At 33.2% G+C, this 14,173-nt stretch overlaps 1 protein-coding gene across 1 annotated transcript in view; it reads right to left on the reverse strand.

Moving 5' to 3' along the window:
* Positions 1 to 9,470: 9,470 nt before the first annotated feature.
* LOC106463578 (guanine nucleotide-binding protein G(o) subunit alpha-like) overlaps positions 9,471 to 14,173 on the reverse strand; it is a 97,908-nt gene continuing 93,205 nt past the window's right edge. The window contains exon 8 of the mRNA XM_022391108.1: positions 9,471 to 13,585. Within this exon, the coding sequence (XP_022246816.1) occupies positions 13,398 to 13,585 (188 nt within the window). The 3' untranslated portion in view covers positions 9,471 to 13,397. The remainder of the gene's footprint in view (positions 13,586 to 14,173) is intronic.

Raw genomic sequence — 14,173 nt, forward strand, 5'->3', positions numbered from 1 at the left:
TCTATGTATATTTTGCACTGTTCATGATCCATTGAATGCATACAAGTTCTCCAGTTCCAGCTGCAGAAAAACATACCCACAGCATTATGAATCCCCCCCACAATGATTGACAGTTGGGACTGTATTTGACAGGTCATGAGCAGTGGTGGGTTTCAGCCATACATACCGTTTGCCATTTAACCCAAAAAGTTATGTTTTGGTCTCATCTGACCATAGAACTTTCTGCCACATTTTTGTAGGGTTATTGAAATGTTTACGGGCTTAGTCCATTCACGATCAAAGATGAATCTTGCCACCCTACCATACAAGCCTTTTTTGTGTAAGGTACGTGATATTTTTGAGATGTTTACAGTAACCCCAGTTGATGCTATTGAAGTCTGAAGCTCCTTCAATGTCACTGTTGGCTTGACAGTCACGTCTTTGACGATTTTTCTGCTTTTTTGAGCGCAGACTTTCGCAGGACAACCTGTTCTTGGCAAGTTTGAGGTAGTGTGACACACTTTCCATTTTTTTTACAACCGATTTTACAGTACTTAGTAGCAAATTGAGAACCTTTGAAATTGATTTATAGTCTTTTATGGAATTTTGCTTCTGAACAATCTTATCCCTTAGGTCTGTAAGGAGTTCTTTTCTCATCATTTTCAATATGTAACAGTAAACCAAATTTTAACTGCTTAAATCAATACTGAAGGCTCTATATGACCTAAAGTATATTTTCACATGTTTCTAAATATACTTTGGTATCTAATAGAATTGTACAGAGCCACTTGTATTTACTTTAGCAGGGTAGTGACGTAAAGTTAAAGCAACGATAGTAAAAGCTGAGGGGGTGAAGACTTTTGCAACATATATTTTCAAGTTTTTTTGTGTTATATCACTAAACTTGGTAAAATGCACCTTTTGTTATTTGTAATTTTATCAACTGGTCTGATATTAATATAATAAATATTTTTGTCTATTTGCATTATGTCTTTCACAAGAAAATACCTAAAATTTATTACCAGCACAGGAAGGTAAAGACGTTTGCGAGGCACTGTAATGCAAGGACTAAAGGGCACCAGGGAATGTCGCGCACTATTGAAAACGTGTAAAAACTGGTTTTTGCTGACTTTCCCTAAGACATTGAGCTATATGTAGATATTGTACCAAGTGTGTTGGATCCTGGTATACCATACTTTTAATCTTTTGCCTCAATTTTGACAGTAAACTAGAACTTGCTTTGTTTTTTAATGAAATACTCGTTTTTTTCAACCCCAGCAGCCAGTTAAAGGACAACATAATTAGAGTTTGGCCAGTATTTGAAACATATTTGATGATACATTATTCATCGTGAATGAAGATTTTGTTTTATTTGTTCACTTGTGTTTTTTTTTTTTCTTGTGCTGTCTGGGTTTGATTTATTCTTTGCTTAACCGTCCATAGTACGTGCTTCGCAAATAGTTGAAAACTTTTCTGCTGGACATCAGTGAACTTGAATACCACATATTTAAGCAATGTAAACAGCTCTAGCTCAAACATCCAAGCCAGGTACAATTATAATTGTAGCCAGCCAGATAAATCTCCAACATACAAGTATACTGAATATAATAGATCTTCTTGACATAAGACAAAATTAATTTTATAACTGGAGCTGTCTGTATTTGCACTTTTTATTCTAGAAAAAACAACAAAACAATCCATACACTCTAGTTTAGAGTTTATATAGTATACATCTGTTTTTTGTTAATTTCAAAACCTCTTAATATAACTTCGTTCGGGTAGTGACGTTGAACTGAGAGTGTTTTTTTTTTTTAGTTCTAATAATCTGTTAATTCTTTTTTGCCAATTCTTGTTTCTTCATTGGAAACCAAACGATATAATCTACATTTACTTTTAATGTTTGGAATGATTGCTAAAAATATCTACATATTAATGTGAATTTGTGGGTTTATAAAAGTGTTAGTTACAATTCCCTTTTCTGATGAAACACTTACCAACACATGGCTTTATTATTTCGTTCAAAAGTAAATTTAATTTCTTGGTTTATTGAATTTACAATCTCAACAAACTTATTAATATCTTGAGTATCTGTCCATATTACAAAACAAACGTCTAAAAATCGTCTCCAAAATGTTTTTATGTGAACTACAAAATTAACTTAAAAATAATTAAATAGTATATTAAATAATTGTAATTAGAAAAATCCCATAGTGATATCTGCATAAGTTTAAGCAACTTTTGTGCCCATTGCTGTACCAGAAATTTGATGAAAGATTTGTTCCTCATAAGTAAAAATATTGTTTTTTAAGACTATATCTAAATGTTTTAATATAAAATCTTTATTAAACCTGGGATGAATTAATACTTTATATTTATCTACAATATTTTCCAGAACTTTAAGTTCACAGTCATGTTCAATACTTGAATCCAGAGCTATCACGCATAAAGAAACAAAACTCCGATTTTCTACTAATTTCTAATTTTTCAAGAAATTCAAACTATCCCTAATAAGATTCGGAATATGAGACAAAAAAAGGTTTTAACAATATGTCTAAAAGGTCACTTAAATGTTCAGTAATTTTGTGATTGCCTCCTATATTCGGTCTTCCTGAAATATTGGGAGGTTTTCCAATATGAATATATTCACTTCTTGTTTCCAATGATGATTCACTAATCTCTTTTGATTTATGGATCTTAGGAAGTACATAAAAGTACCAAATTTCTGAATTTCTTACAATAAAATCTTTGCATTTTTTTAATGTCACCTGGAATTCATTAGCAAAGTTCCTTAATTTTTCTTTTATGAAATTATTACATCTCAGTTTATTCAAACATACCATTTTATGGTAAGTTGTCATTTAAATGTTCATAAACTATCTGATTATAAAATCACTGGATCATAATTACCCATATTTTATCTTTATCTGCTTTTTGAAATATCAAATTAGAATTTGTAAGTTTCTTGAACGATTTGCGGTCCTATGAAGTTAAATTATCCTACCCTTGTTTTTCAGTAACAGAATATAAATATTTTTTTGAGAAATTAACTGTAATTCTGGATTTATTCCGTGAACAGAACAGGATCAAAATCTTATTTACCTTTTACTGGGGATTCATCTTTATTTGAGCCACCCAGTGGCACAGCGGTATGTCTGCGGACTTACAACGCTAGAAATCGGGTTTCGATACCCGTGGTGGGCAACGCACAGATAGTCCATTGTGTAGCTTTGTGCTTAACTTCAAACAAATAATCTTTATTTGAAACTTCATAAAAATATTGTTTAAGTCTTAATTTCCTATTGAATTCATATATATCTTCTGATAGTTGTATTTTGTTAAGTATATTTGTGGGAGTAAATGTTAATCCCTTTGTTAACAACCTTATTTCATTTTCTTGCAATTTTCTGTTAAATAAACAATTTTCAGAAAAATCTGATCCTGTTTATCTAAAAGCATTTTGGAACTCTATTAAATATATTACACTGGCTTATAATATAAACAATAAAACTAACAGATCTTGCTTAGGAAAATTAGAAACAAGAAATAGAAAAACTTCAAAGAAAATTATATAATTTAAGTAATATTACTAACCACCTTGTTAACACCACTGAAGTTTGAATTCATAGTTGTTTTATGGCTCAAAAATGGTATATTATCCATATAAAGCTAATACCAATGTTCTATTCCATTTATGTTCACTTATCATACCGAAAGTTCGAGGTAAAGGAGTTTCTACTGGTAATTGTACAAAGAATTATTTACTGTTTAAGATGTAAAATGTTGTTTAATTATTTATTATAAGTGATATTGTTTCACTTTTATGTGCTATAGTAAATATAAACTACGAACATCACTAAAAATCCTTTTTCAAATAGACATTTTTATGTTCATAACTCGGTATCATGTTTTCTTGTGGTTTTCTCTGCCAAGTTCTTATGTAAATACAAAATAAGTAAATAAAATATCACCAAATAACTTCAGAAAATCGAAAATATTGGCTGGGTACAGTTTTGTTGTGCATCTACATATTACAAGTAAGGTGCCACAGGAACTGATTCAAAGATAAATATGACTGTCAATAGATTAGCGCTGTGAATGGCGTATTTCTGATTAGTATTGTGCAAGTTGTATTTTAGATTAACGTTGCGTCTGGGGTATTTTAGATTAGAATTGTGTCTGATGTATTTAGGGACATAGGGTCTCATTTCCATACATAGAAGATGCTCGAAAATATTAGTAATTTTAAGATACGTACAATCTGTGTTTTAAAATGAAAGCATTATAATAAATTCTGGATAGAAATAAAAACTGACAGATTGGGCGAGTGTGGCTGTGCGGTCCAATATGAGATCGTCATATTTAGGGATTATCACCATAATTATTAATCATTCTCTTTGCTGTATTATTGGATGTTTAAGCGCTCTAGCAATGACATCATACACTGGTTTCTAAAACGTCATATTAACGCAGAACTCGGAGAAGACACTATTTTATACTTCTTAAAACGTCTTAATTACAAAGTTTTACTCCTCCTAACTTATTTTTCTTCGTAATATATACCACCCAGTGGCTCAGCGACAAGTCTGAAGGCTTATAACTCTAAAAACCGGGTTTCGTTACCCGTGGTGGGAACAATTCAGATAGCCCATAGTGTATCTGTGCGCTTAACAACAACAACAAAAAAAAAACTTAATAAAAACTTGTACATAAAGCGTTTAGGGTTTTGTCTACTGGGACTTTGGCGAATAAGTTTTTTATATCAAAGGACACCATACGTGTTTCTTTCACAGGTTAATTTGTTAACTTGGTAATAAACTTTTTGAAATTCTTTAACTAGTGTATTTATTTTAATCCACTAGCGATGCTATTCTTGACATAAGTCGGGATAATACTGAAAGCTATAATCGGCCTAATTAGAAGTAGTAATTGTTGTTTTCTTAGTGCAAAGCTACACAATGGGCTATCTGCACTCTGTCCACCGTGGGAACTCAGTCCTCAGATTTTATAGTTGTAAGTTCGTAAACTTACCGGGGGACGCCAAAATATTAAACCCTCTTTGTACAATTTAGGGAGAGCAGAATGTTTTTATTTGGGAAGGGATAATGCTATTTTTTTTATTCTGTTAAGCTTTGAATTTTCTTGATTTCAGCTTTGAGGTGTGTCCAAGTCCATTTGGTTGGGTCAGATTTTAGTCTGTTAAAAATATTAAAGAACTGAATAAGAAAGAGACCCAAATAACTGCAGATAGATTAACTGATGAATCTTATCTAACGATATCAACTACCCTTTGATATCAAACAAAATAGGTGCTGTTTTAAAAAGGAATAAAATTAAACCAATGAACAAATTTTTCAAAAATGTAATAAAGGTAAATATAAGACAGAAGCCTACTATAAACAGGGTATCTACATATTTCATTCCATATTCTTTTAATCGTATTTATATTGGTCAAACAAAAATGGTCTCTTTTAAATTAGAGTAAAGGAATATGAAGACTACTGTCATCGGAAGGAAGTTGAAAAATCGGCTTTAGCTTTATATATTCACACGACTAACTGCAAAATCAATTTAGATCAATAAAAACTCTTTGCTGAACTAAAAACTATTCCATCAGCGCAACAGAAGAGAAGCGACAGAAATAGTTAAAAAGAAAGAAAACATGCTCAATGATGAAATTGGATCTGAACTCAACCATATTTAGAAGTCTTTATTTTTATTTTTTTCGGATTATTTACTACAGTGGTTCTCAAACGGGGGTCGCAGGAAAGTTTCAAGCGGACAATATCACATACACAAGATATCGTTAAATTTGATGAAGAAACACTTACAATGAGTTTGTTAGTTTTGAATTTCGCGCAAAGCTACACGAGGGCTATCTGCGCTAGCCGTCCCTAATTTAGCAGTGTAAGACTAGAGGGAAGGCAGCTAGTCACTACCACCCACCGCCAACTCTTGGGCTACTCTTTTACCAATGAATAGTGGGATTGACCGTCACATTATAACGCCCCCACGGCTGAAAGGGCGAGCATGTTTGGTGTGACGGGGATTCGAACCCGCAGATTGCGAGTCGAGCGCCCTAACCACCTGGCCATGCCGGGCCCCTACATTGAGACCAATAAAGTTTGGAAACGGTTTGAATGGGTAACGAAAAAAGTAATTGAAAGTTTAAGAAGGTACCTGATGATGAAAGAAAAACCTTGTCGTTACTCATTCAATAACATTACAATACTCTACAATAACATTAAGGTACTCATATATAGATTTATTGGCTGGGGGTCTTATGCTGAGAAAGTTTGGGAACCTTGAGATAGTGGACCTGGTTTCTTTTGGACCGGCTTGAACCTTAACGTACAAGACACTGTGGTATTAGTACTATACATGAATATTGACATGAGAACAGTTTTTCTTCATTTCTTGACTAGTCAGGTTTTTTTATGTTTGGTTATTTCTTGACTGACCTTACTGAAGTATTTGATCTGTCATAATAAACATATACACGCAAAATTAAACAATAACAAACTGTAAAAAGACAAATTTAGTTTGGAGTATAAATCTCACTCTACGAATTTTACAAATTTCTTATTAGTAAAGAGATTGTGTACGTTATATTAAAAGGATTTTCAAGTCTCTTCATGTCACAATGTCTGGTCACGTTTCATCTGACAGCCATGCATCTTGACAATAGCCATGCAGTGTAGTTTCTATTGTAAAAGGCTCCATCGTAAGGTTTTCATATCAAAGGCACACCAATACTACCTGTATGCTTACTATAAGTCATCTAGTATACGAGGAACAACGGTTTCACAATGGCTATTGCAGCATTCTGATCATCTAGAATTCCAAAGGTTCTGTGTCTTTCGACTTGACTAGTAGGTCTTCGTTGAACGGATATGTCGTGGAAGTAACTTGTGTACATATAACTTTTGTCACTTTTCCAGACAGAGATCTTTTTGACTGTGTTGTGTACTGTTGTCACTGCCTTTTGTTTTAGTGTATCTTCAACACAGCTTGGGTAAGTCTTGATGCAGGTCTATTTTTGGATGGCCCTGGTGACCTAAGATGGTTCATAATCCTTTGTTTCAAAGTGCATAGGAAATCTTCGTCTTGAAAATTCTAAAGCCCATATCTAAACACTGCTTTAAAATATGAATGCATGAATATTTTGAGTCTGAATGTCACATACTATTCCCAATTTCAATAGATTTGCGGAAGCATCCCTCTACTTACCAAACGCCAAGTAATGTCAAAATGTAGTTCCGTTACGTACCGTTCTACCGTAACTTTATATCGCTGGTGGTTGGCACGTGCTTTCTGATTTTCATATTCAAGATCGTTTCAATATAACGCACGCAACTCTGTATATATCTTAGTCTGGCTAACAAGATTAACAATTAATTCTGAAGAAACACACTGGTTCACATCAGTCTTAAAGAATAATCTTTATCCTTCAATTTTTATTTCACCGAAATGTTAGTTTTCATTGTGCGTCCTTTGTTTAATAATTCTACCATGTAGTTGAAGGACTTGTGTTATAAATACGTCTAGAATTTTTAAATGCATCTATACTGTTTCAGCAGAAAACTACATATATTTCGCATATTGAAAAATGAATTAAAACCTCGCAGTTAAACAAGATATTGAGCCATGTTGTCATAGTAGATCATCTAAAATTATGATCAATAATGAACTCCTTTAGATACATTGTAGATTCGTAGCTTGTAGTTTTATTGGGGGGGGGGGGGTATTTCTGGGCTAGAATTTTAGGGAACTTCGTTATTTTCATAAATAAAAACATTAACCATAACATAAAAAGTCAATCAACAAAACTGTTTTCAAATTAATTCATTGATTACCCAGAGACTCCTTAGATTATAACGGCACCTACAAATGTATGTACTATTACAGCGTACATTTAAATAAAGATGAATGCAGAAAACATATATCTACTGTTTATCTCAGAATACAAAATAACTTTTTCTTTTTACTACAATATTTAGTTTTAAATGAACGATTCTTTAGGGATTTGTAGTTTTAAACCAACAGAACTGCCAATGAGGTGTCAGTAATTAAATAACCGTCTGCTTTGAACGCGTTCGTTGGAAGCTTATAGTCGCTTTGTTTCTATTTCTGAGACATCTAGTTTCTCCAAGTGTAGTGGATGTTGTTGAAACGAGTTCTTTCATGGTCTGTTTACACGCTAAGACGTTTCATGTCGTCTCCTGACAAACAAACATTTTTCGTTGACAAACTAAACTTGTAAATATCTGGCGGATGCTCTTAATAATGTTTTACTATGGTTGTCAGACGACACTTAATAACATGTTTTCTTCTCTCAGGGAATGCTACCATGATGACCCTGCAGAGAACCTCACATGCACTGACCTTCAAAACTTTTCACATACACAGTTCTTTAAAAATTACACTGTTGTTCACTGATATATATAGTGTTTATAACAAAAGGGATCACATATAATTAGGCTTAACTTTCAGTATATTTTTTACATTCTGTATTTTACTTTAAAACTTTAGACTTGTGTCATTTAGATTAAAATACTTATTTGCATTTTACGAGATATAATGATAAACACAATTTGAAGTCCCCGTTCATCATTGCTAATGAATAGACTTGATAGTCGCTGCTAATTTATTTTGGAGTTTGAATTTCACGACAGTTATCTATAGGTTCTTCACAAAAAATCTATTATACATGTATGTACTATTTGAATTCATTTCATTTGCTTCAGAAACGACGCAAAACAACGTTGTACGAAGTGAACAACTTGGATTGTTATTCTTATATAATCAACACGAAAGTTGTTACCAAATCAAAACCCATCTAACAGAAGTTAGAGGCACGATAAAATTTACAAGGATTTATATTCCTTACCAAATCCTTCTACTAACATATAGGGGTGAATCTGGGCTGTTAGAAAAGTTTAAATGCTGTCTCCGAATTATTTTGAATCTGTTTGAGTTTGTTCTTAAATGTATTATTAAATAGTTACTGGTATGTTTTCTTGATGATAAATATGTGAAGACTTGTACATTACATGATATTTAATTTTCTATGCATATTTTATTTAAAAGTTATATATCTATTAAATGCCAAAAGAGTATACAAAGTGTCCGGGAATTAAGTTAATAAAATTGTTTACTTCATTCAATATTTGTGTCAACATAATTTTCGGACACCCTGTATCTGACAAATGTAAAAAAATAAATAACACAAGTCAACAGATATTGTTAGTGTGCTTACAATCGTAGTATACGAATCCAGCTTCATAGTAAAAAAACATTCCTATAAAGAGACTCTTCAAGGCTTTGCGATTGATGATTAATTTCATGATAACATGAATCCGATCATCAAACCCATCCAGGACAAGAACTACAGCAATTGAGTACTTGTGCTAAAAAATATCACAAAGGAATCAACAAAATTTTTTTTTCAATATTGTGCTTTATAATATACTGAGTCATTTATAAGCTTCATATTATATTCAAGAAAAAGCTATTTATTGCAATATTATAAGCATCCAATACGTTACAGTATTTTAAACAACAAAATGTATATCTTGTTTCGAATTAGGTATTATTAAATTTGTAAAACCATTTTCAGTCGCATGAAATGGTGAAAATGAACACGTCCCCAAAATTTGTTTTGCTCATACCTAACTGATTGCATGTTACGGGCTATGAAAAGAACTCTTATTTCTGAATTGTAGCTGCTTCGGGTTAATTCAAACAAACTCAAATAAATACAATAATTCAGACTGTATTGGGTTGTACTATATTTTGAGCAAATACCTTAATCTGACCTTTATAAGTCTAAATATTTGGTTTAAGCTAACGTTACATCAATATGCTACATTGCCCGATAAGAAATGGAATTAAATCCTTTTTGCGTTCCAAACACATCCTACAATACTGCTTTTTAAGCAGCTAATTCATGTTGAGCCTGAGAGTGTTAGTTGAACAGTTAAAACATTCTGTGTTGTTTCCATGATTCAAAACACTTCCTATACTTAAGATCATTACTGAAAATAAGAGAGATTATTCGGATATACATAATCCCCAACCTGCAGAAATATATTCTTTATCATATTTTACCTAAATATTGTGGTTGTTGTTATGTAATAATTTTGTAGTAATACTTCACTCACATGTACTTTTTATTGATAAATGTCCCATGAGGTATAATTCATGGTTGTTGGTAAAATTCATCAGTTACTAAAAAATTCCGATCATTTTCAAGAACTTAAGATTTGTTTACGATTTCTTTTAAACCTATAAAAATTCACATTGAGTATGTCGTTTTTCCAATATCAAATACGTACGGGTTATTTCCTATTTTATAAAATATTTAGAAGAATATTCTAGACATTATATATAAGGAGTCTTTTTGCTATATTATCTCAATGTGAACGCAAATATTTTTATATACTCATAGGCGCAGAAAGTAACAAAATATTATTTTTTATCGCAAAACTACGCAAAGCTGTACATTATGGGGAATTGAACGGCGGATTTCAACGTTACAAATCCGTAAATTTATCGCTGACCCATCGGGGGACTGAAATATTATAAGTCTACAATTACAAGCGCATGTGTTTGTGTGTGGCAGTGAGGCGATGGGTTGTTGGTGATGGTATTAACTCTTTTTTTTTTTTTTTGCAAAATATATTTATAAATAAAGTAATCTCGTTCATTCAGTTGTTGTACTTTAATTTAAATTTCAGTATTCTTAAAAGTATTAGAATCAAATTATTTTCAGATATTTAAAGTAAGTAACTATAACAAATTCCACTGATTTTTTCCTTAAGTATATAAAGGATATGTTTGTTTTCTATGCCTTAAAAAAGACAAAAACTTTTTTCAGTAGAGAACGCTTTGGAAATTGGGTTAATAAATGTGTATTGTGGGAGAGAGGCATATCTTTCCTGTTGAAGACATTTAAAAATGCGCGTTTTTCTGAGGGACTATAAAATGTGCCTTTTTTAAAATAACTTAAATACAGATGTGCATACGCCTATGCATACACTTACATTTTGACCAATCCAATACAGGTTAATCAGAAAAATGTTTTATAATTTTTCAACAAAATAATAATTTTCATATTTTGTGTAGGGGATATCCATGTAGCTTTCCAGTTATTTAAGTACAAGTGTTTCCTTTTACTTGTAATCCGAAACGTGATTCAGTAACAAATCCAATACAACGGGTGATGATGGCTGTTTCGAACTATATCATCTCTCGTTAGTTTACTTGAGTCCAGAACAAAGAAAACTATCGAAAGGAGTCATATTCCACTTCGGTTGTAAAAATCTGTTAAAAGTAGTGCTTGTATGTACATTTTAATTTATACTCTTTAATTGCATATTAGCGATTATTTGTTTTCATTCTTGAAATAATGTTAGGAAGAAGAATGAAGCTGTATACAGTTGTGTAAAATATTATTTTAACTACATACTGTGTTCACTGACTGAAACAGTTGGCTCCAATTTGTTGGTTAGAAACTTTTAATTGACAGTACAGATAATGCAAGGCAAAGCTTTTTACCGGCAATTACAATGCTGGCCTCAAGCTTTGCCATATTATACACCCAAAGTTCTGCTCGACATATTCTTCAGGTCCCAACATTAATCGATGAATTCATGTACATGAAAATTAGTTTAAGCTAAAAATCACAGACCTAAGTGAATAGAGGCAAAATCGATTAAGGAAACGTTGTTATAAAGCTAAGTATATATAAGCTAGATCTGGCACAGTAGAAAGCACCAAGTTGTGTCATCGGTTACACTGCTAAGTTGACTCTGTTAGGTACAACTATCTACATACAAGGTAACAGGATATAAGAATCACGTGTTTAAGTGCAACAGATGATAGCTAATTATGGAGGCAAATTTCATCCAGTCATGATTATTGGGTACATTTCCTTACCGAAACGTGTACTCAATCACACTGACTAATTAACATACCCACATTTAGTGGCCCTAACTGGTTGCCTCGTTTGAACACGTTTTGACATACAACCTACACATGGATCAACACTTATTCACATACAGCTTTTAGTTCGATAATTGTCGATTAGACAGTAAAGGAATGAGAATGGATGTTTAACTAAGTGAAAATGGCTAAAATGGTGTTGACCAAATCCACAGAACTGATCATTACTGCTTAAGACAGTTAAGCAAATATTTAAATACTTATTGTTCGACATCATTACCAGTACTGGAACTTTGGTAGACAAACTCGGTAAACTACATACCCAAAAAAGGAGAACGAGAAGAATCTAAAGGCTACTTTGTGGCCATGTTTGCTTTATATGACAGCTAGCTTGTTGTCACAAGCGCCGTGGTCCCAGAACCTCCCCATCCTTCTATAATACTCGAATCTTTCAAAATTCTTTCTGGAATGAGTTTTCAGTTACGGTGCATATGAATCAAATCAAATTATCGTGTTTAAGGTTCACTGAATCAACAGTGTACGAAAAATGATATCGAAACAACAGAATTTCACGAGGCAAGAGAAGTTTGGAGTGAGAAAGATAGAAAAAGCAAGTGTACGTGGAAAATAAATATTAGACATCATATCCAAACAACAGCAATGACTTTACTAAATATATACGAACTTCCCCAATGCTCCATGCAATGCAAGATTTTACTACTAAGAGTTTCTTTTCCTTTCAAGGTTTGGGTCGTTTTGACTTAAATATTTTATCATCTGTTACCAACAAATAAGTATCTGATAACACTAAAGACCACATTTTCAATTTCTGCAGGCCCGTACCTCTCTCCCTGACTCTACACAGACTTGAGGTCTGTAAAACTCAAAAGTTACTACCGATGGTTAGTCTCTATTAGGCTGGATCTTTAGTGCATAGCCGAGTTGGCACCTATGTACCAAACAGACGTAAAACACGTGACATTATTGACTGTTTCACACCGTAAGAGTATAATAAAGATTACTACCAGCATAGCACGTTTACATGTTAGCTTTGTGTACAAAAAAAGACGCACTTCAAACTTGGGGCTCTAAGTCTGAAGTGGAACCTTTTTGTTTATCATACTTTTGCTGTGTGTTATTAAATAAAAACTCTACAAGCTTCTACAATGCAATTGTGCCTAAAATCGCACATTTGTTACCAGTTTCATGTTTTCTCTATTATATAAGCATCATTCACCAGTAAAACGATTCAACATGCACTGTACAAACCGACAAGGATAAATTACAGGTGATAGTACATTAAAACAGAAGGTGAGGGTACAAGTGTTATATAGAGTGGAGCAAGCGTGCTTCCTAGGCTCGAACCCAGCAACAAGACAGTAGATTAATTCTGCGGCTGCTCCATCTGGGGGGTGAGGGCCTGCTTCTCGTCTAGTCGGTGTAAGTTTCTATGCAGCCAGCCACACTGCATAGCTTTAATACAACCCACAACCTCGTAGGTTGTTTGCTATAATCACGTCCGTTACAGCGTCAAATACAAACTGGATATTTGTTGTGTCCGTGGCACACGTCATGTGGCAGTAGATCTCTTTGGTTGTGGACTTGTTTTTGGCTTCAAACTGTGCTTGAATGTAGGCTGCTGCTTCGCCGTATTCTTGAGCTCCTAGAGAAGACAAAAAAGTGGTGAGGTTTGTGTATGAGTTTAAGACAAAGAAGTGGTGAGGTTTGTGTGCGAATTTAAGACAAATAACTGGTGAGGTTTGTGTGTGAGTTTAAGACAAAGAAGTAGTGAGGTTTGTGTGTGAATTTATAATAAAGAAGTGGTGAGGTTTGTGTGTGAGTTTAAGACAAAGAAGTAGTGAAGTTTGTGTGTGAATTTAAGAGAAAGAAATGGTAAGGTTTGTGTGGGAGTTTAAGAGAAAGAAATGGTGAGTTTGTGTGGGAGTTTAAGAGAAAGAAATGGTGAGCTTTGTGTGGGAATTTAAGAGAAATAAATGGTGAGTTTGTGTGGGAGTTTAAGAGAAAAAAATGGTGAGCTTTGTGTGGGAATTTAAGAGAAAGAAATGGTGAGTTTGTGTGGGAGTTTAAGAGAAAGAAATGGTGAGCTTTGTGTGGGAATTTAAGAGAGAGAAATGGTGAGTTTGTGTGGGAGTTTAAGAGAAAGAAATGGTGAGCTTTGTGTGGGAATTTAAGAGAGAGAAATGGTGAGTTTGTGTGGGAGTTTAAGAGAAAGAAATGGTGAGCTTTGTGT

This window comes from Limulus polyphemus, unplaced genomic scaffold, assembly GCF_000517525.1.
Source record: "Limulus polyphemus unplaced genomic scaffold, Limulus_polyphemus-2.1.2 Scaffold1440, whole genome shotgun sequence".
NCBI classification, from domain to species: Eukaryota; Metazoa; Arthropoda; class Merostomata; order Xiphosura; family Limulidae; genus Limulus; species Limulus polyphemus.